Raw genomic sequence first — 24,498 nt, forward strand, 5'->3', positions numbered from 1 at the left:
ATGTGTTTTGTGGCATCACACTGGAAGTGATGGAACTGACAGAGGATGATCCATTGAATACAGATCCTAGCGGGGTGGAAGGTGGGGACAAGGGGAACCATATTGTGGTTCTGTGAGGGAGGGGAAGGGATGAGACCAGAAGTGTGGGAAGTGGAACGGATATGGTGGAGGGTCGCGTTAACCACGATGGGAGGGTAATCCTCAGTATGAGAAAGGAAGACATATCTGAAGTTCTAGTATTGAAGAATGCAATAGAGTTGGAGAAATCGGACAAATAGAAAAAAGTCCTTACAGGAAGCAGGGTGTGAGAAAGTGTAGTCGATGTAGCGGTGGTAGTCTCCAGCTTAAACAGAATATTGGTTGATAGCCTATCCCCAGAAATGGAGATGGAGAAGTCTAGGAAGGGAAGAGTCTGAGATGAACTGGGTGAAGGTGAGAGAAGTCGATAAAGTTTTCCAATTCAGGGGCAGAGCAGAAAGCTACACCAATACAGTCATCATTTTACCAGATAAAGAAGTGAAGGAGGAAGCCCAAGTAAGACTGGAACAAGGAATATTCCACTGTTCCCACAAAAAGGAAGGCATAGCAAGGACCCATAAGATACCCAGAGCAACACCTTTTATTTGGAGGAAGTGAGTGGAGTTGAAGAAGCTGTTCAGTATGCGAACAGGTTCATCCATGCAGAGGAGGGTGTCAGTGGATAATGATTAGTTGGGGGGGGTCTCCATTTAAGGAAGAAACACAGAGCCCTCAGACAGTCCTGGTGGGGTTGTAGGTGTAGAGAAATTGGACATCCATGGTAAAGAGATGGTTTGGATCAGGAAATTGAAACTGTTGAGGTGATGGAGGACATCAGGAGAGTCACTCTTATAGGTGGGAAGAGACTGGACAAATCATATAATGGTTACAGCTCAGAAGGAAGCCATTCTGCCTGCCATATCTGTACTGGCCCTCTGAAGTGCCACTCCATGCCTTTTCCCTGTAGCTCTGTAAATTTTTCTTTTTCAAAAAAATGATCCAATTCCCTTTTAAAAACTTCAATTGACCCTGCCTCCACCACACAGGCACTTGCTGCATGGAGAAGCTTTTCCTCATGTTGCCATTGCTTCTTTTGCAAATTATCTTAAGTCTGTGCCCTCTGGTTCTTGATCTTTCCATCAATGGAAACAGTTTCGTCCTTTCTACTCTGCCCAGACCCCTCTTAATTTTGAACACCTCTATTAAATCTCGTCTCAACCTTCTCCAAGGAAAATAGTCCCAACTTCTCCAATGTTTCTACATAGCTGGAATAGAAAGTAAAAATAGAGCTAAGATAGGAAGAAATCAGTTCAGTGAGGTGGGAGCAGTGAAACAATAAATCTATCAGGGCAGATTTGTTTGTGGATCTTAGGAAGGAGGCTGTTCAGGTTTGGAGGCTGTGGAGGGAAGATATCCAGAGGAGATGAGATCAGTAACAGTCCTGGATACAATGCCTTGATGTTCAGTGGTGGGGTAATGGTCCAGGGGAGGTGGGGGGGGAGTGTCAGAAAGTTGGCATTCAACCTCTGCTAGGTAGTCTGGCATACCAACAATGACAGCGCCACCCTTGTCAGCTGTAAGGGTTGGATCTGAAAGAACAGAGTGCAGAACGTTCAGAGGGGAGCAGGTTAGAGTGAATGAGGGGAATAGGGAAGTTGCGACAGCTGATGTCATGCTGGCAGTGAAAAGATCAAGAGAGGATAAAAAGCCAGAGGGCAGGAACTAGGTGGAAGGAGAATATTGGAGATGGGTAAAAGGGTTTGCTGTGTGGGGAGAACACTTTTGGCCAATGAACTGAACGTAGAGGCAAAGATCATTGAACTGAACGTAGAGGCAAAGATCATTGAAGTGAACTCAAAATTCATTGAGGTGGAGACATAAGGGGATGAATTTTAGTCCTTTACTAAGGGCAGATCAGTTAGAGAGGGGGTGGTCAGAGGGTATTGTGAATACATAGCAAGAGGTAAGATTAGAAGAAGGGATGGGTTCAGAAGGAAGTGGGGAGTCCAGTACATGGGGGAATTATAAAGTTAGAGCTAGGCTGCTCGGGGTGATGTCAGCAAATGCTTTTCCACGTAAAGGGTAATGGAAATATGGAACTCTATCCCCCCAAAAAAATACTCAATGTTGGAGGTCAATTAGAGCTCCCAAGACTGGGATAGATATTTGTTAGGTAAGAGTATCAAGGAATATGAAAAAAAGGTGGACATATAAAGTTGATAGGCAAATATACACAATCTAGTTGATTGGTGGGATAGGCTCAAAAGGGCTGAATGGTCTATTTCTGTTTGTGTTTCTACGTTAATGTGCTCCAAAGTCAGTTTTAACAGAGCAGTTGAGTGACAGTAAATTGTTCTGTGAATGCAATTCTTCCCTTGCAGCTGTTTGATGGCTGTGGCATAGTTTACTGTCGGACCAGGGACACGTGTCAAGAGGTGGCAGAGGAACTGACACGAAGAGGGGTGGAAGCCAAGGCTTATCATGCAGGTAAGAAGCACAGACGAGAGCACTAAGGATGCATTGTGTCAGGAGTCATCTTGAATGTATCAAATTAGGATTTCAACTGTTGTGATTTTGGAGTGAATTTGTATATGTTACTGATGGGACACTGGGTTTATGAAAGATTAATTCCCAGAGTTGTAGCATATTCACTGACTTGACATTTTAATAAGTTGTTGACAATGAACAGTAGATGGTTGGTATTGTTGATGTGTGGTGTTCTATTTAAAGTGGTAACTTTGATTGGAAGCTCAGCGAGTAAATTTTGATGCACAAAGCTCAGATGGGTCAGAAGTCATTGAGTTATACCCCTGTCTGAAGATTTCACTCTAGGGTAGTCTAAAAGTTCCATCAAACACTTCAGGGCACATACAAGAGCAGCTATCACTCCTTATGTTTTTTGACCTTTCTGCAGTGATTTACCACACCAACTTCCTCCAACAGCTCTGCAGCTGGCCTACAATGGCTTATCTTCCTGCTCCCGAATCGTTGGCTCTGGTGTCCTTCAAGGATCTATCCTCAGCTCCCTCTTATTTGTCATCTACCTGCTACCCCTCAGCAACATCATCTGAAAATGCAGTTTCCACACATATGTTTATGACACCAAGCTCCGCTTCACTATCACCTCATGTCCCTCTGCACTCTGAGTTGTCAGACTGCTTGTCTGGTATTCTGTATTGGATGGGCAGAAATGTCATCCAACTAAATACTGGAAAGACCAAAGCCATTGACTTTGACCCTCACCACAAATTCTCTTCCTTGACACCAACTCAGTCCTTCTCCCTGACAACTATCTGAGGCTGATCCAGACAGTTCTCAATCTTGGTGTCATCCCCAGATGAGCTTCTGACCGCATATTCCGTCACCACTAAGATGCCCTATTTCCTCTGTAATGTCATCTGACCCACCCTGTCTCAGCTCATCTGCTACTCAAATCCTTTGTTATCCCCAGATGCAACTATTCCAGTGCACTCCTCATTGAACCCTCGGTGAACTTGAGGCACCTAGATATCTGCTGTCCATTTCCTAACTTGCACCAAGTCTCAATCACTCTTCACCCCTGTGCTTGCTCACCTACATTGGCTCCTGGTTAGTCAGCGGCTGAATTTTAAAATTCTCATTTTTGTTTCAAATCCCTCCTTGCCCTGGCAGACCCGATCTCTGTAATCTCCTCTGGCCCTACAACCCTCCAAGATCTATGCACTCATCCAATTCTGGCCTCTTGAGCATCCCTGATTTTAATCATTGGAAACCATACTGCCAAGGGCCTCCGCTGTGAAATTTCCTTCCCAAACTTCTCTGTCTTTACCTCTCTTTTCTCCTTAAAGACACTCTTAAAAACCAAACCTTAAAACTCTCTGGTCATCTGCCTTAATATCTCTGTGGCGCATTTTGTTTGATAACACTGGTGAAGTGTCTTTGGTCATATTACTATGTTAAAGGTGCTATATAAATACAGGTTATTAGATACAGAGTAATATTGCTCCACACTGTCGGGCCTGGTTTAGCATGGGTTAGATGCAGAGTAAAGTTCCCTTGCCAGTCCCTGCAATATATATCAATCCTCAGTTCAGAAGAGTGCCCTGACTGCAACATCTTTTGTTTCCTCTCTCACCCAGTCTGTGATTTCTCTAGAAGGATCTAGTAACTTATTTCATGTAAAAAGCTTGCATTATGTCTTCCAGTTATGGTGGTCCCACACCGTGTCCGTGCTTCCTATTAGACTTACTCATGCCCCATTCAAGTCTGCAGTGGTTTAGTTGACCATTTGGTGGCATAGTGGGGTTGCTTTTACTTTTCTTTTATTCATTGGGTGTTAATGGCATCGTCAGCATTTATTCCCCATATCTACTTGTTCTTGATCTCTACTTGGCAGTAAGCCACCCTCTTGACAACTGAGACAGCAGTTAAGAGTCTACCAATGGGCCTGGAGTTACATATAGGCTAGACCAGGTAGCAACAGCAGATTTCCTTTGATGAAGAACATTAGTTAACCATATGGGTTTTTAATGAAAAACTAGTAGTTTCATGATTATCATTACTGATACCAGTTTTTAATTCTATATTTATTTAATTAACGGAATATAATTTCCCCAGCTGCCATGGTGAGATTTGAACTCATGTCTCCAAATTGTTAGTCCATGTTTCTGGATTAGTAGTCCAGTAACATCACCAATGTGCTGCTGTCTCTACTCCTGGCACTGTCCTGATTCATACAGAGGAAGACTATACTGAGATTGGAACCTAACTGTTGAGGTTCAAAACCTAAAGACAGACCCAAGTTCATGGTGTGAGATGAGTTGTTTCTACTTTGACTGACTATGTAGGCCTCTGATTGCATGATTTAGCCTCGATTTTATCTTGTTAATTAATAGGCTCAAGAGTATAATTTCAGTAACTTCAATACTTTATTAAGCAATATGAAATTTGACATCTGCTTATCATCTTCAATCAGAGTAAGCAAGCACATGATAGATGTCTAGATATTTAGAAGTAGACAACCTGTTGGCTTAACCTCAGACTTCGGCTCCAGTGTCCAAGCTGCCTGCAGGTCAGAAGGGCAATCTAATTTTTAAACTCAGTTGTAAAAATGTCACCTGACAGGCCAGTGCCTTCTGACTGCTCCAGCTTGAAATAAAAGCTGCATCAGAGCCCCATCCTTATCCGTAATTCACAAGGTTGTGTTCATTACTGTTAAACTTCTGTACTTTATACTCCAACTCCCTTTCAATAAAGACCAACATTCAATTTTCCTTCCTAATTACTTGCTATACCTGCCTGCTAACTTTGTGTTTCATGTTTGACAACACCCAGATCCCTCTGTAGTCCCTCTCCATTTAAATAATATTCTGCTTTTCATTCTTCCTACTAAAGTAGGTTACCTCACATTTTCCTACATTGTAGTCACACTGCCAGTTTTTTGCCCATTCACTCAACCTATCTATATCTGTTTGCAGACTCTTTGCAGACTCATAACTTACTTTCCTACTTATCCTTTATCATTAGTAAATTTAGCTACAATATACTCAGTCCCTTCACTCAGTTTTCCGTTTGTTAGCCAATCCTCTATCCATGCTAATATATTACCCCAACACCATGGGCTCTTAACTTGTGTCATAACTTTTTATGTGGCAATGCCTTTTGGAAATCAAAATGCACTACATCTAGTGGTCTCCCTTTATCCACCCTGTTAATTACATCCTCAAGGAACTCTAATGAATTTGTCAAACACAATTTCCCTTTCATACAATCTAGGAAAGTCAATATGGTTTTATTATGATTTTCTAAGTGACCTACTACTAATTTCTTAAGAATGGATTCTAGCATTTTCTCAGTGGCAGATGTTAAAAGTGTTACGTTTGCGGTTTTGCAGTCTTCTGGGATGTTTCCAGAATCTAGGGAATTTTTATTACAAACAATGCATCTATTATCTCTTGCCACTGCTTTTAAGACCATAGGAAGCAGGCCATCAGACCTAGGGGACTTATTAGCCTTTAGTCCAATAAGTTTGTTTAGTGCTTTTCCTCTAGTGATAATATTGTTTTAAATTCCTCCCTCCATTTTTTCCCCTGATTCTCCATTATTATTGGGATGTTTTTAGTGTCTTCGACCATGAAGCAGATACAAAATATGTATCTAAAGTCTCTGCCATTTCCATATTTCCCATTATTAATTCCCCAGTCTTCTTGTTTTAGGCAACAACATTTACTTTAGCTACCCTCTTCCTTTTTATATACTTGTAGCTCTTCCTGCCTGTTTTGATATTTATTGTTTGTTTTCCCTGAAATCTGTTTTGTCCCTCTTTATTATTTTTAGCTATCCTTTGCTGTTTTCTAACATTTTCCCAATCTTCTGGTCAACCACTAATCTTAGCAGCATTGTATGCTTTCTCTTTCAATTTGATACTATTCTTAACACCTTGGTTAGCCATGGATGATTCATCCTTCTTGAAAAATCATGATCTGGAATAAGCTGCCTGAAAGGGTGATGGAAATAGATTCAATTGTAACACTCAGAAGAAAATTGGATAAATACTGAAAAGGAAAAATTTGCAGGACAATGGGGATAAAGCAGGGGAGAATGGGACTCGTTAAATGCTTCTGCGAAAGAGCCGGCACAGGCATGATGGACAGAATGGTCTCTTTTTGTGTTGTATAATTCTCTGATTATATGAAGTAAAACTTGCATGTATAGTGTGCACAGTGCACGTTCCAGTACAGAAAATTGATCCACCAATCTATGGAGATGAGGGAAGGCTCGCACAGTACTTCATGTTCTGGGAGCTGAACCTTGTGTGTACCTACAGGGCTAAAGAATTCAGAACGCACTGGGGTGCAGAAGGAGTGGATGGAGGGCAAGGTACCTGTGATCGTTGCAACCATCAGCTTTGGGATGGGTGTGGACAAGGCGAATGTCAGGTGAGTGTCAAAAAAATGGGGTAGAGGAATGGGGAGGATAATGTGTCTGTCAGAAACACTCCTGGAGGGAAGGGTGTGTTCTTGTTGTAGTAGTGGGATTGTAATTGTCTTCTATCCAGGGTGCTTAGGCGAGGTGGGGGAATATTTGTCATTACCAATTATTAGCTGTCCACATGGAATGATTATTGGTTTACAAAAGATTATCCAGACTGTGTGTCGTATAACAGGTGCAGCTTTGTGAGGTCAGATTTTGTTTTGCATGTTGTGAAATATGACTTTTACACAGTCTGGATCCTGGGGAATGAGTGCCAGATGTGCACAGCCCATGGCATCTTCCTGGCTGCAGGTATTGCTGGTCCATTGGCTGCTAGTGTTGCCAGCTGATTTGCAGCAGCTTACCAAATGCACACTGGTGCTGGTTACTGACAGTGCATGTGGTGGTGTTCTCAACTACCAGCTTTCTCTGAGAGTTACAATGCCACTTGTGAGTGCCAGGTAAGGCTGGTTACAGGCTGTCAATTTCCATTGAGTGGCCAGAGACTCATATAACACAAAAGGCAAGCATTTGGCCCATTATGCCTGTATTGGCTTTTTGAAAGTGCCATCTAATTAGTCTACTCCACAGTTTATTCCCCATAGCCCTGCAAGTTTTTTTCCTTTTCAAGTTTATATCCACATCAAATTTGAAAGTTATTATTGAATCTGCTTCCATCACCCTTTCAGGAAGTACATCCCAGATCATTACAACTCACTGCATAAAATAATATGTTGTCTCTGAATCTTAAACCCGTATCCTCTGGCTATCGCCCCACTGAAGAGTGGAAGTAGTTTCTCTTTCCTTACTCCATCAAAAAAAGACTGCCTTCATATACACTGCCTTTCACAATCTCCAGACAACTCAAAGAGCTTTATAACCAATGAGGTACTTTGGAAGTGTAGTCACTGTTGTAATGTAAAATCCTTCATAATTTTGAACACCTCTACCAAAACATCTTTGTCTCCTCTGCTCTAAGGAGAACAACCCCAGCTTCTCCATAACCAAAATCCCTCATCCTAGAATATCTCCTCTGCACCCTTTCCAAGGTCATGGCATCCTCCCCACAGTGTGGTGCCCAGAATTGGACACACTACTCCAGCTGGGACTTAACTAGTGATTAATGAAGATTTAGCTTTCCTTGCTTACATTATGTTACCAGCTATCTGAGTATTTTTTAATTCATTCATGGCATGTATGCATCGCTGGCAAGGCCAATGTTTATTGCCCATCTCTAATTGCCCTTGAGAGGTGATGGTGAGGTGGAGGTACACCCACAATGCTGTTAAGAAGGGCATTTCCGGATCTTGACCTATGTTTCCAAGTCAGGATGGTGTGTGACTTGTAGGGGAACTTGCAGTGGTGATGTTCCCATGTATCTGCTGCCTTAGTCCTTCCAGGTGATTGAAGTTGTGGGTTTGGAAGTGCTGTCAAAGGAGCCTTGGTGAGTTCTTGCAGTGCACTTTGTAAATGATACACACTACTGCCACTTTGGGCCAGTGGTGGATGGCACGCTGCTTTGTCCTAGATGATGTCAAGCTTCTTGTGTTCTAGAGCTGCATCATCCAAGCAAGTATACAGTATCCCATGACACTGCTGACTTGTGCTTTGGGGAGTCAAAAGGTGAGTTACTTGCTGCGGAATTCCAGGCCTTCGACCTGCTCTTGCAAACACAGGGTTCATTTGGCTGGCCCAGATAAGGTTATGGTAAATGGTAACCCTCAGGATATTGATGGAAGGGTTCCAATAATGGTAATGCTGTTGAGCGGAAAGGGGAGGTGGTTAGTTTCTCTCTTGTTGGAGATGGCCATTGCCTTGCACTTCTGTTGTGTGGGTGTTCGGCGACGCTGGTTACTGACTGTCTCTAAGCACCGGCTGATGCTGGTTATTGACGGTCTCTGGACACTGGGCGATTCTGGCTCTTGACGGTCTCTGATCACTGGGCGATGCTGGTTGCTGACGGTCTGGGCACCAAATGATGCAGGTTCCTGACTGTCTCTAAGCACTGGTGATGTTGGTTACTGACTGGCTCTGAGCACCGGGTGATGCTTACTGACTGGCTCTGAGCACCGGGTGATGCTTACTGACTGGCTCTGAGCACCGGGCGATGCTCACTGACTGGCTCTGAGCACCGGGCGATGCTCACTGACTGGCTCTGAGCGCCGGGCGATGCTCACTGACTGGCTCTGAGCGCCGGGCGATGCTCACTGACTGGCTCTGAGCGCCGGGCGATGCTCACTGACTGGCTCTGAGCGCCGGGCGATGCTCACTGACTGGCTCTGAGCGCCGGGCGATGCTCACTGACTGGCTCTGAGCGCCGGGCGATGCTCACTGACTGGCTCTGAGCGCCGGGCGATGCTCACTGACTGGCTCTGAGCGCCGGGCGATGCTCACTGACTGGCTCTGAGCGCCGGGCGATGCTCACTGACTGGCTCTGAGCGCCGGGCGATGCTCACTGACTGGCTCTGAGCGCCGGGCGATGCTCACTGACTGGCTCTGAGCGCCGGGCGATGCTCACTGACTGGCTCTGAGCGCCGGGCGATGCTCACTGACTGGCTCTGAGCGCCGGGCGATGCTCACTGACTGGCTCTGAGCACCGGGCGATGCTCACTGACTGGCTCTGAGCACCGGGCGATGCTCACTGACTGGCTCTGAGCACCGGGCGATGCTCACTGACTGGCTCTGAGCACCGGGCGATGCTCACTGACTGGCTCTGAGCACCGGGCGATGCTCACTGACTGGCTCTGAGCACCGGGCGATGCTCACTGACTGGCTCTGAGCACCGGGCGATGCTCACTGACTGGCTCTGAGCACCGGGCGATGCTCACTGACTGGCTCTGAGCACCGGGCGATGCTCACTGACTGGCTCTGAGCACCGGGCGATGCTCACTGACTGGCTCTGAGCACCGGGCGATGCTCACTGACTGGCTCTGAGCACCGGGCGATGCTTACTGACCGGCTCCGAGCACCGGGCGAGGCCTACTGACCGGCTCCGAGCACCGGGCGAGGCCTACTGACCGGCTCTGAGCACCGGGCGAGGCTTACTGACCGGCTCCGAGCACCGGGCGAGGCTTACTGACTGGCTCCGAGCACCGGGCGATGCTTACTGACTGGCTCCGAGCACCGGGCGATGCTTACTGACTGGCTCTGAGCACCGGGCGATGCTTACTGACTGGCTCTGAGCACCGGGCGATGCTTACTGACTGGCTCTGAGCACCGGGCGATGCTTACTGACTGGCTCTGAGCACCGGGCGATGCTTACTGACTGGCTCCGAGCACCGGGCGAGGCCTACTGACTGGCTTCGAGCACTGGGTGTTACTATTTATTAACTATCTCTGAATTTATGCAGATTTGTTGCCCATTGGAATCTGGCAAAGTCGATGGCCGCTTATTACCAAGAATCTGGCCGAGCAGGGAGAGACGGGAAGCTCTCGTTTTGCCGAATCTACTACTCCAGGATAGATTGTGAGAACATCAGCTTCCTGATCAAGAAGGAGATTGCTCAGACCCAGGTACTGCGTCACCAGAGTTATCCACAGAAGTGTTGACCTTTCAGAGCCACACTTCTTGACTGGCTCTCATCCCTTTTACTTACCCTAGATCCCCTCAAGCTTGAGTTCCATAACGCCCACCATTTTTCTGATGGTGAGTTACAAGCTGGAAACTAACTGACAGGTTTGACTGGTTCATATATAAAATAACAAACCTGGAAGTCAGTTTTCCGCTGGAATCAAATCAAGGGATTTGAATGGTTTGTATATAGAATGACATGTACCTGGAAGTGAGTTACAGGTTGGAAACTAACTGAGGGGCTTGGGTGATTTATATATATCAGTAAATATTAATCAGTATAGAAATTATATCAGTAGTATGCATCAGCCTACCGCATTTCTTCATCTTGCTCTTCATGTACCCCTCATGGTTCCTCATCCCAGCTTGGCTTTCCAATCCCCCTTCTACCCTTCTGTCCAGCCATCATTACCTTTCCATGCTGAAGTGCCTTTTCTGCATGTTCCCAGTGAGGCACTTCACACTTGTCCTTATTTGCCTTTGGCTCACCTCTCGTGCCCCAATTCTGGTGGCTGCATGGCTATCCCTTTAGTAATGGTGCTGTGTCCGTAATTTGGCTGCTCATTTTCTGAATGCACTGAGAACCTCTGTGTTCTCCTCTGTTTGTCTTAGGATAATTATTTTCTTGTGGCTTTTGCAGAGCAAAAGAGGATCCATAAAAAACTCCGACAAATCCTCCCTGGTGGGCTTTGAGACTCTGGTTTCCTTCTGTGAGCAACCAGGGTAAGTGCTTCCATTTCGTGTGTTTTTTGCACTTCTTCCCTGAATAACAGTTAAAGCTACCTTGGGAGTAAGTTACAGGCTGGTACCTAACCAAGGGGTTCAAGTCGTTTATATATAGAATACCAGATATCTAGGAGTAACTCTTTCGAGTACAAACATGTTTCCATCTGTTCCTATTCAGATGAAGTTACATTGTTTCATAGTTTGCCATTGTGAGATTTGAACTCTTGATCTTGGGGTTACAAACCCAGTACCGTAACCACTTGGCTATTTAGGCCGAGCATATCTAGGAGTAAGTTGCAGGTTGGAAACAAACTGAAGAGTTTGGGCGGCTTATGTCTGGAATAACATACAGCTGGGAGTGAGTTACAGGCTGGAAACTACTAAACAGGGATAGATATTTTATATGCAAATAGTGAGTAGCAGGTGTGAGTCACAGTCAATGTTCCCTCTTTTTTTGAGGTCCATGACCCTTTTATTTTTTTGTTGTGTAACTGTGGATGCACGGTAATTCAAAGGGACCAGCTGACTCGTGTGTGATCTGCGCAGGAATTTTTGGATTTCCTCGTGGCTGCACAGTTTAGTGGGAACTTTGGTCACACGTAGAATTTCACAGAGGGTGTACTCAATTTTCATGAATGGACCTGTACACACTACAGGAGACTGACCAGTTAACATCTATTATGTGCACTCTATGGTGGAACATTGATCCATATAGAGTGTATATCTGTAAATATTAATCAGTGCAGAGCTTACATTAGTAAATGTTAATCAGTAGTGTGTGTATCAGTAAATATCAATCAGCATGTAATGTTTATCAGTAAATATTGATCAGAAGAGTATGTATCAGTAAATATTAAATAGTATAGAGTGTATATCAATAAGTATTAGTGTAGTGTGTATATCGGTAAATGTGAATCAGTAGGGAGTGTATATCAGTAAATATTAATCATTATAGAGCTTATGTTTCACTGAATATCAATATAGTGTATATCTGTAAATATTGATCAGTATCGAGTTTACATCAGTAAATATTAATCAGTAGGGAGGGTATGTAACTAAATATTAATCAGTAGGGAGGGTATATCAGTAAATATTAATCAGTATAGAGTGTATATCAGTAAATATTAATCAGTAGGGAATGTATATCAGTAAATATTAATCAGCAGGGAGGGTATATCAGTGAATATTAGTCAGTACAGTGTGTGTTTCAGTAACTATTAACCAGTGTAGAGTTTATATCAGTATATATTGTTCAAGAGAGAATGTATATCAATAAATATTAATCAGTAGGGAATGTTTATCAGTAAAAGATGGCATAGTATTATTGTCACTGGACTAGTAATTCAAAGACCCAGGGGGACCTGGGTTCAAATCCCCCCAGAGCAGATGGTGGAACTGAATTGAATAAAAATCTGAAATTAAAAGTCAAATGATGACCATGAAACCATTGTCGAATGTTGCAAAAACCCATTTGGTTCACTAATGTTCTTTAGGGAAGGAAATCTGCAATCATTGCCTGCTACATGCGACTCTAGACCTAGTAGCTAGTGTGCAATGGGAGTGTTTGACTCTTAAATGATCTCTGAAGTGGCCTAGCGAGCCACTCAACTGTGTCAAACTGCTAAACAATCAATAAAAAGGAATTAAACCAGACAGACCACCTGGCATTGACCTAGGCACCAGAAATGACAACGGCAAACCCAGCCCTGTCGAACCTTACAGCTTGGGCTGTAATTGGGCGAGCTGTCGCACAGGCTAGTTGAGCAACAGCCTGACATAGTCACACTCACGGAATCATACCTTACAATGTCCCAGACACCACCACCACCGTCTCTGGGTAGGACAGATCCAGCAGAGGTGGCGGCACAGTGTTATACGGGAGGGAGTTGCCCTGGGAAACCTCAGCATCGACTCTGGACCAACTGGCACCAGGTCAAACATGTTCAAGGAAACCTCCTGCTGATTACCACATACTGGCCCCCTAAGCTCCACCACTTGGAGGAAGCACCGACAGTGGCTCAGTAGCACCACTGCTGACTGAGCTGGCCAAGTCTTAAAGGACATAGCTGCTAGACTGGGCCTGTGCCAGGTGGTGAGGGAACCAACAAGAGGGAAAAACATACTTGACCTCATCCTCACCAACCTGCCTGCTGCAGATACAACTGTCCATGACAGTATCGGTAGGAATGAGCACCACACAAGTCCTTGTAGAGACAAAGTCCCGACTTCACATTAAGGCTTGTGTTGTGTGGCACTACCAGTATGCTAACTGGGATCTATTTTGAACAGATCTAGCAACTCAAGATGGCGCTGTGGGCCATCAGCAGTAATAGAATTGTACTCAACCACAGTCTGTAACCTCATGGTTCAGCATATCCTCCACTCTATCATTACAATCAAGCCAGGGGATCAACCGTAGTTCAATGAAGAGTGCAGGAGGGCATGCCAGGAGCAGCACCAGATATACCTAAAAATTAGGTGTCAACCTAGTGAAGCTACAATACAGGACTGCTTGTGTGCCGAACAGCATATGCAGCAAGCGATAGACAGCTAAGTAATTCCACAGCCAATGGATCAAATCTAACCTCTGCAATCTTGCCACATCCAGTCATGAACAGTGGTGGGCAATTAAACAGCTCACTAGAGAAGGAGGCCTCACAAATATGCCCATCCTCAATGATGGGGGAGCCCAGCACATCAGTGCAAAAGGTAAGGCTGAAGCATTTGCAACAATCTTCACCAGAATTGCTGAGTGGATGATCCGTCTCAGCCTCCTCCGGAGGTTTCCAGCCACACAGATGCCAGTCTTCAGCAAATTCGATTGCTGAATAATGCAAAGGCTATGGGCCCTGACAATATTCCGGCAATAACACTGAAGACTTGTGCTCCGGAACTTGTGCCCCTAGCCAAGCTGTTCCAGTACAGCTACAATTCTAGCAATGTGGAAAATTGCCCACGTATGTCCTGTACACACAAAGCAGGACAAATCCAACCCAGCCGATTACCACCCCATCAGTCTACTCTCGATCATCAGTAAAGTGATAGAACAGGTCATCACCAGTGCTATCAGGCAGCACTTGCTTAGCAATAACCTAGTTACTGGCACTCAGTTTGGCCAGGGCCACTCAGCTCCTGACCTCATTACACCTTGGTCCAAACATGGACAAAAGAGCTGAACTCCCGAGGTGAGGTAAGATTGACTGCCCTTGACATCAAGGCAGAATTTGACTGAGTGTGACATCAAGGAGCCCTTGCAAAGCTGGAGGCAAACTCTCAGCTGACTGGAGTCATACCTAACGCAATAGCCAGGCTTGGTCTGACAAGTGGTAAGCAACATTCGCACTACACAATTGCCAGGCAATGACCATCTCCAACATGAGAGAATCTAACAATGAACCCTTGACATTCAATGGCATTACCATCGCTGAATCCCCCACTATCAACATCCTGGGCGTTACCATTGACCAGAAACTGAACTGGACCAGCAATATAAATACTGTGGCTACGAGAACAGGTCAGAGGCTAGGAATTCTGCAGTGAATAACTCATCTCCTCGCTCCCCAAAACCTGTCCATCACCTTCAAGGAACAAGGCAGGAAAGTGATGGAATATGCCCCACTTGCTTGGATGAGTGCAGCTCCAACAAGACTCAAGAAGCTTGACACCATCCAGGACAAAGCATCCCGCTTGATTGGCACCCCATCCACAAACATTCACTCCCTCCACCAGCAATGCACAGTGGTAGCAGTCTGTACCACAAACAAGATGTACTGCAGGAACTCACCAAGGCTCCTTAGCACCTTCCAAACCCATGACTGCCACCTGGAAGTTCCCTTCCAAGCCACTCACCTTCCTGACTTAAAAATATATTGTCATTCATTCACTGTGGCTGGGTCAAAATCCTGGAACTCCCTCCCTAACAGCACTGTGGGTGTACCTACAACACATGGACTGCAGTGTTTCAAGAAGGTGGCTCACCACCATCTTCTCAAGGGCAATTAGGGATGAGCAATAAATGCTGGCCTAGCTAGCGACGCCTACATCCCATGAATGAAAAAGAAATTAGGGAGTGTTTATCAGTAAATATTATTCAATACAGAGTGTATTTCAGTAAATACTAATTAGTATAAAGTTTACATCAGTAAAGAGTAATCAGTATATTGTATATTAGTAAATATTTATCAATACAGAGTATATATTAGTGAAGATTGATCAGTACATATTAATCCGTACAGTGTATATTAATGAATATTAATCAGTACATTATATATCAGTAAATATTAATCAGTATAGAGTTTACATCAGTCAATATCAATACAGAGTGTATTTCAGTGAATATTAATCAGTATAGAGTCTTTGAGTAAATATTAATCAGCAGGGGGTGTATATCAGTGAATTTTCATTAAGTGTATGTCAGCAAATATTAATCAGTAGGGAGTGTATATGGGTATAGATAATCAGTATAGAGTGTATTTCAGTAAATGTTAATCAGTAGGGAGGTTATATGAGTAAACATTAATCAATACAGAGATTATATCAGTAAATATTAATCAGTATAAACTGTATTTCAGTAAATATTAATCAGTAGGGAGCATACATCAGTAAATACTAATTGGGTAGTTTAAGCACTTGAAAGGTTTAATATGGTAAGGAGGCAGTGTTGGATAGCCTGTCTGTACTTAAATTTGATAATGCACCAGATCTGGATGAGATGCATCCTGGGATACTGAAGGAAGTGAGAGTGGATATTGCAGAGGCACTGTCCATAATTTTCCAACCTTAGACTTGGGTGGTGCCAGAGCACTGGAGAACTGATGCCCTTATTCAAAAACGTGTGCCAAACTTGTGCAAATGAGGACTCCACAGATTTCAGACACTTGTACAATTCATCGTGATTTTTTAAATGTAGGTTCTTGCATTTGTATACAGTCATCTGCAGTAGTGTTCAATATCATTCTCAGATTACAATCAAGCACTGTACAATAGGCTGATAAATATGTTTAAGGAAAGTTGACTATTTTTCCAGGCAAATTTGTTAAATACATAACCTATGTACCAAGTTTGTGTCCGTCTCTTCTATGCAGTGCAGGAGATGGGAGCCTGACGGAGCTGTCTCCTTGGTGTTGGTGGGTTGTACCCTGTTGGATTAAGTATCTTAACTAGTCCGGCCATGCAAAGTCTATTTCAGGACGCCCTGAAAATACTTTCTCCAAGCTCTTGAAGGTGTTAGGGTTTTGTTGCAAGAGATTAGATTGTTGGGGATTCCTGTTGCCTCAGTTAGCTTTTTTGGGGTTACTGTTGTCACTGTTGCATTGCTGGGGTGCCTGTTGCTGGGGGTCAGGTTGCGGGGGTTCCTGTTGCTGAGTTCTGGTTGCTACCAGTCCTTTCTGCATGTTTAGTTGGACCTGGCTGCTGACCTTGGCCTTGAACAGAATCCATATGTGATGGCGAATGAAACAAGAATTAGGAACATGACAATGAACGTGGCGATGACCACAAGACCCCCCAGGGCCCACCTGTCGCTCAACAGCCAACTTCTGGCCTTCTGCGTCACTCCTGAGTCCAGGGATGACAGCTGTTCCATCGCAGTGCTGCAGGATAGAGACAGTGAGAAAAATGCTGCAACCTCGGGTTGTAGAGGGGCAGATCTAGTTCGGAGCAGGACGGGAAGCTGCCAGTGGGTGTAGAGCTTGGTAGGTGTTGGTAACGGGCAGTGATGGGCTAGCCTGGGATTTAAAAAAATTTTAGTTCTTGGTATGTGTCAAGTTTTACCTGCAGTATGCTTAAAGCATCAAGGTATTCATGCACTGGCTGGGTGTGCTAGGCATATCGGTAGAGGTGGAATTTTCTACCACTTTTTAGCTGTCTGATAATCGCAATAAAACAACCATGTTGTTGTTGGAGGTATAAGTAGACATGTCACACTGTAGTACATTGACCCTCCCGGGATAACTGTGTGACCCTGTCACCGCCCGCCGCCCACCCCCCCACCCCAGGGTAACTGCGTGACCCCGTCACCCTCCCGGAGTAACTATGTGACCCTGTTGCTCTGTCAAGGTAACTGTGTGACCCTGTTGGGGTAACTATGTGACCCTGTCACACTCACAGGGTAGCTGTGTGACCCTGTTACTTTGTCAGGGTAACTGCATGACCCCGTTGCCCTCCCGGGGGAGCTGCATGACCCCGTCGCCCTCTGCCCTCCCGGGGGAGCTGTGTGATCTCCATCCTCCTGGTAGGGCACCCATGTGACCCTGTCAGGGTAACTGTGAAACCTGTGGCTCTGTCATGGTAACTGTGTGACCATTGTACTCTTGGAGTAACTGTGTGACCCTGTTGCCCTCTCAGGGTTATTCTGTGATTCGTAGCCCTGTCGGAGCATCTTTGTGACCCTGTCGGGGTAACTGTGTGGCACCCATCCTCCTGTTGGGGTAACCATGTGACCTATTGCTTTCTCGGGGTAACTGTGCAATCGCCCTGTCAGGATAACTGTGATCTGTCACGCTGTCAGGGTAACTGTGTGATCTGTCGCCCTGCTGGGGTAACTGTGTGACACCCATCGTCCTGTTGGGGTAACTGTGAGACACCCATTGTCCTGTTGGGGTAACTGTGCCACCCATCCTCCTGTTGGAGTAACTGTGTGACTTGTCGTCCTGTCGGGGTAACTGTGTGACCTTGTCACCATGTTGGAGTAACTCTGACTTGTCGTCCTGTCAGGGTATCTGTTGGGGACCCTGCTGGGGGTAACTTGTGACCCCGTCAACCTGTCAGGGTAACTGTGTGACCTATCGCCCTGTTGTGGAAACCTCTCGCCCTCTATAGTGTGCCTACGTAGGGAGAGATCGAGTGTGTACTGAATTCTTTAAATCAAGAACAGCAGACAAAAGGAGACTGATCATTGAGCTGCAGTTTGAGGCTGTTTCTGGATGACATGTTTCAGCCCCTCAAGGGAGAAGCTCATCTTTAAAATTGGAACCTACTTGTTCAGAAACCTTCCCGGCCTCTTTCATAAATTCTTTCAGTAAAAGCTGAAAGTCAAAATGACCTTTAGCCAGCACTCTAGTGGGAAAATACTGGGCAGAAGCCTGCCTGCCTCTGTGTATAACTATTGACCACTGTGTAAGTAATACCTTCCTACAGGATAGCCTGTCCTTACCTGAAGCTGTTTTGTCACAGTGAAATGGTTGCCGCTGCTCAGCAGGTGTCTCCGCTTCCTCTAAATACTGTGAATCTTTAGTTTGTGCTTTCACCTGAGCTACTGTTGGTTTGTTTGGGGTTAAATATTAACCTGCTGACACTGCACCTGAAAAATGCTATATTCCTCAGCCACACCTGGCTCTGGCCAGTTCCCCTTTTGTAATTTTCTTTTATTATTACGTGGTGCAAATATGGGTGGAGACGACTAACATTTAACGTTTAACCCTATGTCAGCTGTGGCTCAATTGTGACTAAACTGACTGAAGGGGTGCTGAACTGTCAGAGCTGCAGTCTTTCAGATGAGGCATTAAACTGGAGCCCTGTCTGCCCTCTCAGCTGGATATAAAAGATCCATATCAGTTTCAAAGAAGAACAGGGGAATTTTCCCCAGTGTCCCACTATTTATTGCTCAATCAACACATTACTGTTTTTGGGAGCTTGCTGCGTGCAACTTAGCTGCTATGTTTCCTACGTTACAACAGTGATTACACTTTAAAAAAAATACTTCATTGGCTGTAAAATGTTTGATCATCTGGTGATCGTGAATGGTGTTATATAAATGCAAGACTATTTTTATTTTGGAGCACAGAAGGTTTTTGCTGAAATTTTACTTCCTATTCTTCATTCAGAAAGAATGAGGCACTTTTTGAAGTGTAGTCACTTACAGGGAAACATCCCATCCAATTTGAACACAGCAAGGTCTTTCAAACACCAGTGAGATAATGACCAGATAATCTGTTTTAGTGAGGAATGAATATTGGACCGGTCACTGGGGAGAACCTCCTTGCTCCTCTTCAAATAATGCCATGGGATTTTTTACATCCATTTGAGAGAACAGAAGGTGCCTCGATTTATTGTCTCATTTGAAAGACAAGTCCAGCTCCCCCTCTACACTGCTCTGGAGTTTCTGCCCAGATTATATGCTCAAGTCTCTGGAGTGACACTTGAATCCGCAAACTTCTGAGTTTGAGGCTAGAGTGCTACCCACTGAACCAAGGCTGACGCCTTAAAAAAAAGCTGTTGAAGTGACTAGGCCTATAGTTCAAACACTAGTAAGGTTGGAAAGAGTAGTAGAGAAGACACAGGTAAATTGACCAATGGTTATTTGATAATGCTAGGCTGGCATTAAAAAGTCTGCTGATTGTGGGAATACGCCAGATCCACAGTTTTGAGGGGTTTTGGGGGGGGCTGAAGCGATGGTGATGAATGAGTTAGAGTGGAAAGATGGTGTGATGAGTTTTAATTTTAATTGGATTTCCTGTTAACGAGCCTAAATTTCATAATTGAATACATGCTCCGGCAACCAGTCAGTTGTTGTATTGAAATAGGGAAATGGCATAGCTTCAGATAAAAGCAAAATACTGCAGATGATGTAAATCTGGAATAAAACAAAGTACTGGAAAAACTCAGTAGATCTGGCAGCATCTGCAGAGAGAAACAGAGTTAACGTTTCAAGTCCGTATAACTCTTCTTCATAGCTTCAGGCCACATAACTGTCTGAGTGAGTTTCACAGGCAGGGGAAACTGTGTTGCTTTCTGTGTGAATATTTTGCATTATGTCACTTTGCTGCTCCACCTGTGTTAGTTGAAGTTTGCAGATTTTTCACACCCCAGCCCACAATACACCACGACGAAACCTGCGTCTGTCTCATCCTCCCATCTGAATCCTCAGACAGAGCTCTGAGGCTGACTATACACCCTGTCTTAGTACCATTCAGTAGAGATCTGGTTAGCTGGTTTCCTTATTGCTGGGCTCTGATTCCTGTTCTTTCCATCAACCTGCTCCCAAATTGAGAGTTAGAGAAGGATTTTCCCCACTGTCTGGAATTGAGTCTGTACACCTGACCAGTCTCCCAATAGCTGCCACGTACACTTTCCAAGCTTGTTCACTTTTGAGTTCACCATCCAATAATTCATGACCTTTCTAACCCACCTGATGTTTCCCTGAGAATATCATTTCTCCACTTAATCTGAAAGTAGGACTTTGGGACTAGCTGATATTCTCATGCAGAGAGCCAGCAGGGATGCGACAGGTTGAATGGTTTCTTTCTGTGTTATAACCATTCTATGGTTCTGTCTTGTTTCTCATGATGTGGCGATTTTGGTCGTCTGAGTTTTCAAATTTTCATCAGCCAAGCAAACCTCGTAAGTCAGGCCTGGTCCCCTCTCCATCCTGCTTTGCTCTGCTTTTGATTTGGGGTAGAGCTGGGCAACTTGGACCAGTCAGACAGTTGTATTTTTTAGCTCATCACTTTATTGCGTGTTGCTATCAATTAATAAATATTTTTCATAGAGTAGTTTAGCCTCTCACTATGTAAATAGTTGATGGGCTGTTTTTCTTTTTTCATCACCAGAGGGTGCCATGCTACACTAAATTGAACCTGTTGTTTTTAATTTAAAGGGTAACTGTAAATTTCATTGGCCAGCAGCGTAGTAATTCAACATAAACTGATAAAATTATACACAGAACATGTTTAGATAGGAACATACGAAAGGTCAGGGACTTATTGAAGCTATCCTAACCCCCAGTTAAGCATGTGTACTTTCAACAGCCAGTGATAGATTATTGGAAGATTTTTTTTACTGACCAAAGTTTATCCTGATATTTTTACAATTTATGTTTCTCACCAATTTATGTTTAGAGCAGAGTGCTAAAACATCAAGGCTCAGGATATTGAACTTCTAGTATATGGAATATCTAGCCAAGTTAAAGTTATGTTCTGGTCCCATTTACTGCCTGAAATTCCCTTTGAGTTTCACTTGGATTATATGCCAAAGTTCTGCACGAAAGGTTACTGTTTAATCACCAACTTATGAGCAATAGTAAGTTTTGTAGTTGGGAGCAAGAAGTTACAAAGGGAATTAAATAGAAGAAAAGACTTGCATTTATATAACCTCAGGATGTCACAAAGCGCTTTACAGCTAATGAAGTTCACAGCTTTTGAAGTGTAAATAAAATTGTAATGTAGGAAGGTGGGGCTAATTTGTGCACTGCAAGCTCCCACGCACAGCAATGAGATAATGACATCTGTTTTCTTGTGTTGTTGATTGAGGTAGAATTATTGGTTAGGACACTGGGGCAAACTCCCCTGCTCTTCTTTGAAATAGTGCTGTGGATCTTTTACATCCACCAGAGAGGGCAGACATCAGTTTAATGTCTCATTGGGCACTTCACCTCAGGAAGTATATGTAAGGAGATGAAGCACAGATTCTTCAGAATGAAATGGGGGCCCGGACGGTTAAATTATAAGGACAGCTTGCATAAATTTAGCTTGTTTTCTCTTGAGCTTAGAAACTTCAAGGGTGATCTAATCAAGGTATTTAAAATACTAAAATGAGTTGACAGGATAATAGAAACTATTTTCTGTGGTGGGGAATCCAAAATAAGGAGGCATAACCTTAAAATTAGAGCTAGGAGGTGAAGTTAGGAAGACCTCCTTCCACACATAGTGTAGTGGAAATCTGGAATTATCTCTCCCCCAAAAAGCTGAGGATGCTGGGGGTCATTTGGTGTTTTGAGGTCTGTGGTCAAGACTTTTGTTGGATAATGATATCAAGGGATATGGATCAATGACTGGTATAGACCAGCCTGTGGTTTGATAGAATGGCAGAACATGCTCGAGAAGCTTAGTGGCCTCCTGTTCCTTTGTGAAATCCCTAAGAAATTGCCCAAGAGAGTGGAAGCAGCAATACTTATTGGAGGAGCTGTGTCAGGTTGGGTGAAGGTGCTGAGTAGGGTGCCATAGGAATTGGTGTTTGTAATTCACAATAAAGATTTATGTTCAAGAACATAAGCTTGAATGTAAGCTGGTCAGACTTGCTGACAATTCCAAGCAAGCTGAACTTGGTAATTGAGTACTGATTTCCATGGTGGGAAAGTGCTGTCTCACTAACAGTTATAGGATGTATGGTTGGGGAATACTACACCATACCTGGATTTCCTAATGTACCTTATAGGCATATTTTACTTATTGGGTGGGTGTTGGGTGATAAAGGGGTTAACCCTATTTGCATTCATTGAAATTACTGTTTCAAGTTATGAGACTACACTATTAATTTGGTATTTGCAAAATGATCATCTTCTTTATATTTGTCTCTAGTGTCTAATCTTCCCCAAGAATCTTGATGGTCTTACAGGTGACACACCTTTGACAGTGATTTCACCTTGATAATGACATAGATATTTTCCAACACTATCACCACGAAATGTAAAAACTTATCACAATTTTCCATTTCTTTGCATATACCAGAATGGTTTCAGGGATGAGCGACTTTAATATGTAGATAGCCTGGAGAAGCTGGGGTGTTCTCTTTGGAGCAGAGAAGATAAAGGGCAGATTTAATAAAGGTATTCAAAATGACAAAGGATTTTGATAGCATAAATAAGGCTAAGCTGTTTCCACAGGCAGCAGGGTGATTAAACCAGGAAATTGGGACAAGAACCAAAGAAGGGGTGAGGAGATCTTTTGAGGCAGCAAATTGCTGTGATTTGGAATCCACTACCTGAAAGGGTAGTGGGAGCAGATTCAGTAATAACTTCCAAAAGGGCGTTGGATAAATACTTGAAAAGGAAAATCAATGCAGGGCTATGGGAAAACAGAAGGAAAGAAGTGGGACTAATTGGAATGCTTGTTCAAAGTCAAGCACAAGCCATTAGGTTAAATAAGGTTTATCCAACATTTTCGATTTTCACAATCACCCGTTGAGGTGATAAGCTAATTTCTGAAGGATAAGGTTTGGCACAACATTAAACATGAATTTCAAACAAAAAAAATGATGTATTAAAAGAAACAATTTGCTGAGCAAAAAAAATCGCAACAATAAGTTGACAATTTAAAAAACATGTAATCAGCAAAGACGACCATTAGAATGTGAAAGGGGAGTGTATGTGTGCAGCTCATTCCCAGTCTCAGTGCTCACTCGCCCATCCTTTCTCACACTCACCCGCCCATCCTCTCTCACACTCACTCACTCGCCCATCCTCTCTCACACTCACTCACTCGCCCATCCTCTCACACACTCACTCACTCGCCCATCCTCTCTCACACTCACTCACTCGCCCATCCTCTCTCACACTCACTCACTCGCCCATCCTCTCTCACACTCACTCACTCGCCCATCCTCTCTCACACTCACTCACTCGCCCATCCACTCTCACACTCACTCACTCGCCCATCCTCTCTCACACTCACTCACTTGCTCATCCTCTCTCACACTCACTCACTCGCCCACCCTCTCACTCATTCGCCCGTCCTCACTCTCACTCACTCACTCGCCCATCCTCACACACTCACTCACTCGCCCATCCTCTCTCACACTCACTCACTCGCCCATCCTCACTCACACTCACTCGCCCATCCTCACTCACACTCACTCGCCCATCCTCACTCACACTCACTCGCCCATCCTCACTCACACTCACTCACTCGCCCATCCTCATACACTCACTCACTCGCCCACCCTCTCACTCACTCGCCCATCCTCTCTTACACTCACTCACTCGCCCATCCTCACTCACACTCACTCGCCCATCCTCACTCACACTCACTCGCCCATCCTCACTCACTCACTCGCCCATCCTCACTCACACTCACTCGCCCATCCTCACTCACACTCACTCGCCCATCCTCACTCACACTCACTCGCCCATCCTCACTCACACTCACTCTCCCATCCTCTCTCACACTCACTCACTCGCCCATCCTCACTCACTCACTCGCCCATCCTCACTCACTCACTCGCCCATCCTCACACACACTCGCCCATCCTCTCTCACACTCACTCACTCGCCCATCCTCACTCACACTCACTCGCCCATCCTCACTCACACTCACTCGCCCATCCTCTCTCACACTCGCTCACTCGCCCATCCTCTCTCACACTCACTCGCCCATCCTCACTCACACTCACTCACTCGCCCATCCTCTCTCACACTCACTCACTCGCCCATCCTCACTCACACACACTCGCCCATCCTCTCTCACACTCACTCACTCGCCCATCCTCACTCACACTCACTCGCCCATCCTCACTCCCAC

At 44.6% G+C, this 24,498-nt stretch overlaps 1 protein-coding gene across 8 annotated transcripts in view; it reads left to right on the top strand.

Moving 5' to 3' along the window:
- The window catches only part of recql5 (RecQ helicase-like 5), a 128,003-nt gene that overhangs the window by 40,187 nt on the left and 63,318 nt on the right, over nucleotides 1-24,498 (top strand). For all 8 annotated transcript variants that reach the window (XR_005946611.1, XM_041217248.1, XM_041217249.1 and 5 more), the window contains 4 exons: nucleotides 2,400-2,505; nucleotides 6,824-6,935; nucleotides 10,320-10,482; nucleotides 11,181-11,263. Coding sequence is in view for 7 of the 8 variants with exons in the window: in XM_041217248.1 (XP_041073182.1) it covers nucleotides 2,400-2,505; nucleotides 6,824-6,935; nucleotides 10,320-10,482; nucleotides 11,181-11,263 (464 nt within the window). In the remaining variant the exon portion in view is untranslated. The remainder of the gene's footprint in view (nucleotides 1-2,399; nucleotides 2,506-6,823; nucleotides 6,936-10,319; nucleotides 10,483-11,180; nucleotides 11,264-24,498) is intronic.

This window comes from Carcharodon carcharias, chromosome 22 (genome assembly GCF_017639515.1).
Source record: "Carcharodon carcharias isolate sCarCar2 chromosome 22, sCarCar2.pri, whole genome shotgun sequence".
Classification (NCBI taxonomy): Eukaryota; Metazoa; Chordata; class Chondrichthyes; order Lamniformes; family Lamnidae; genus Carcharodon; species Carcharodon carcharias.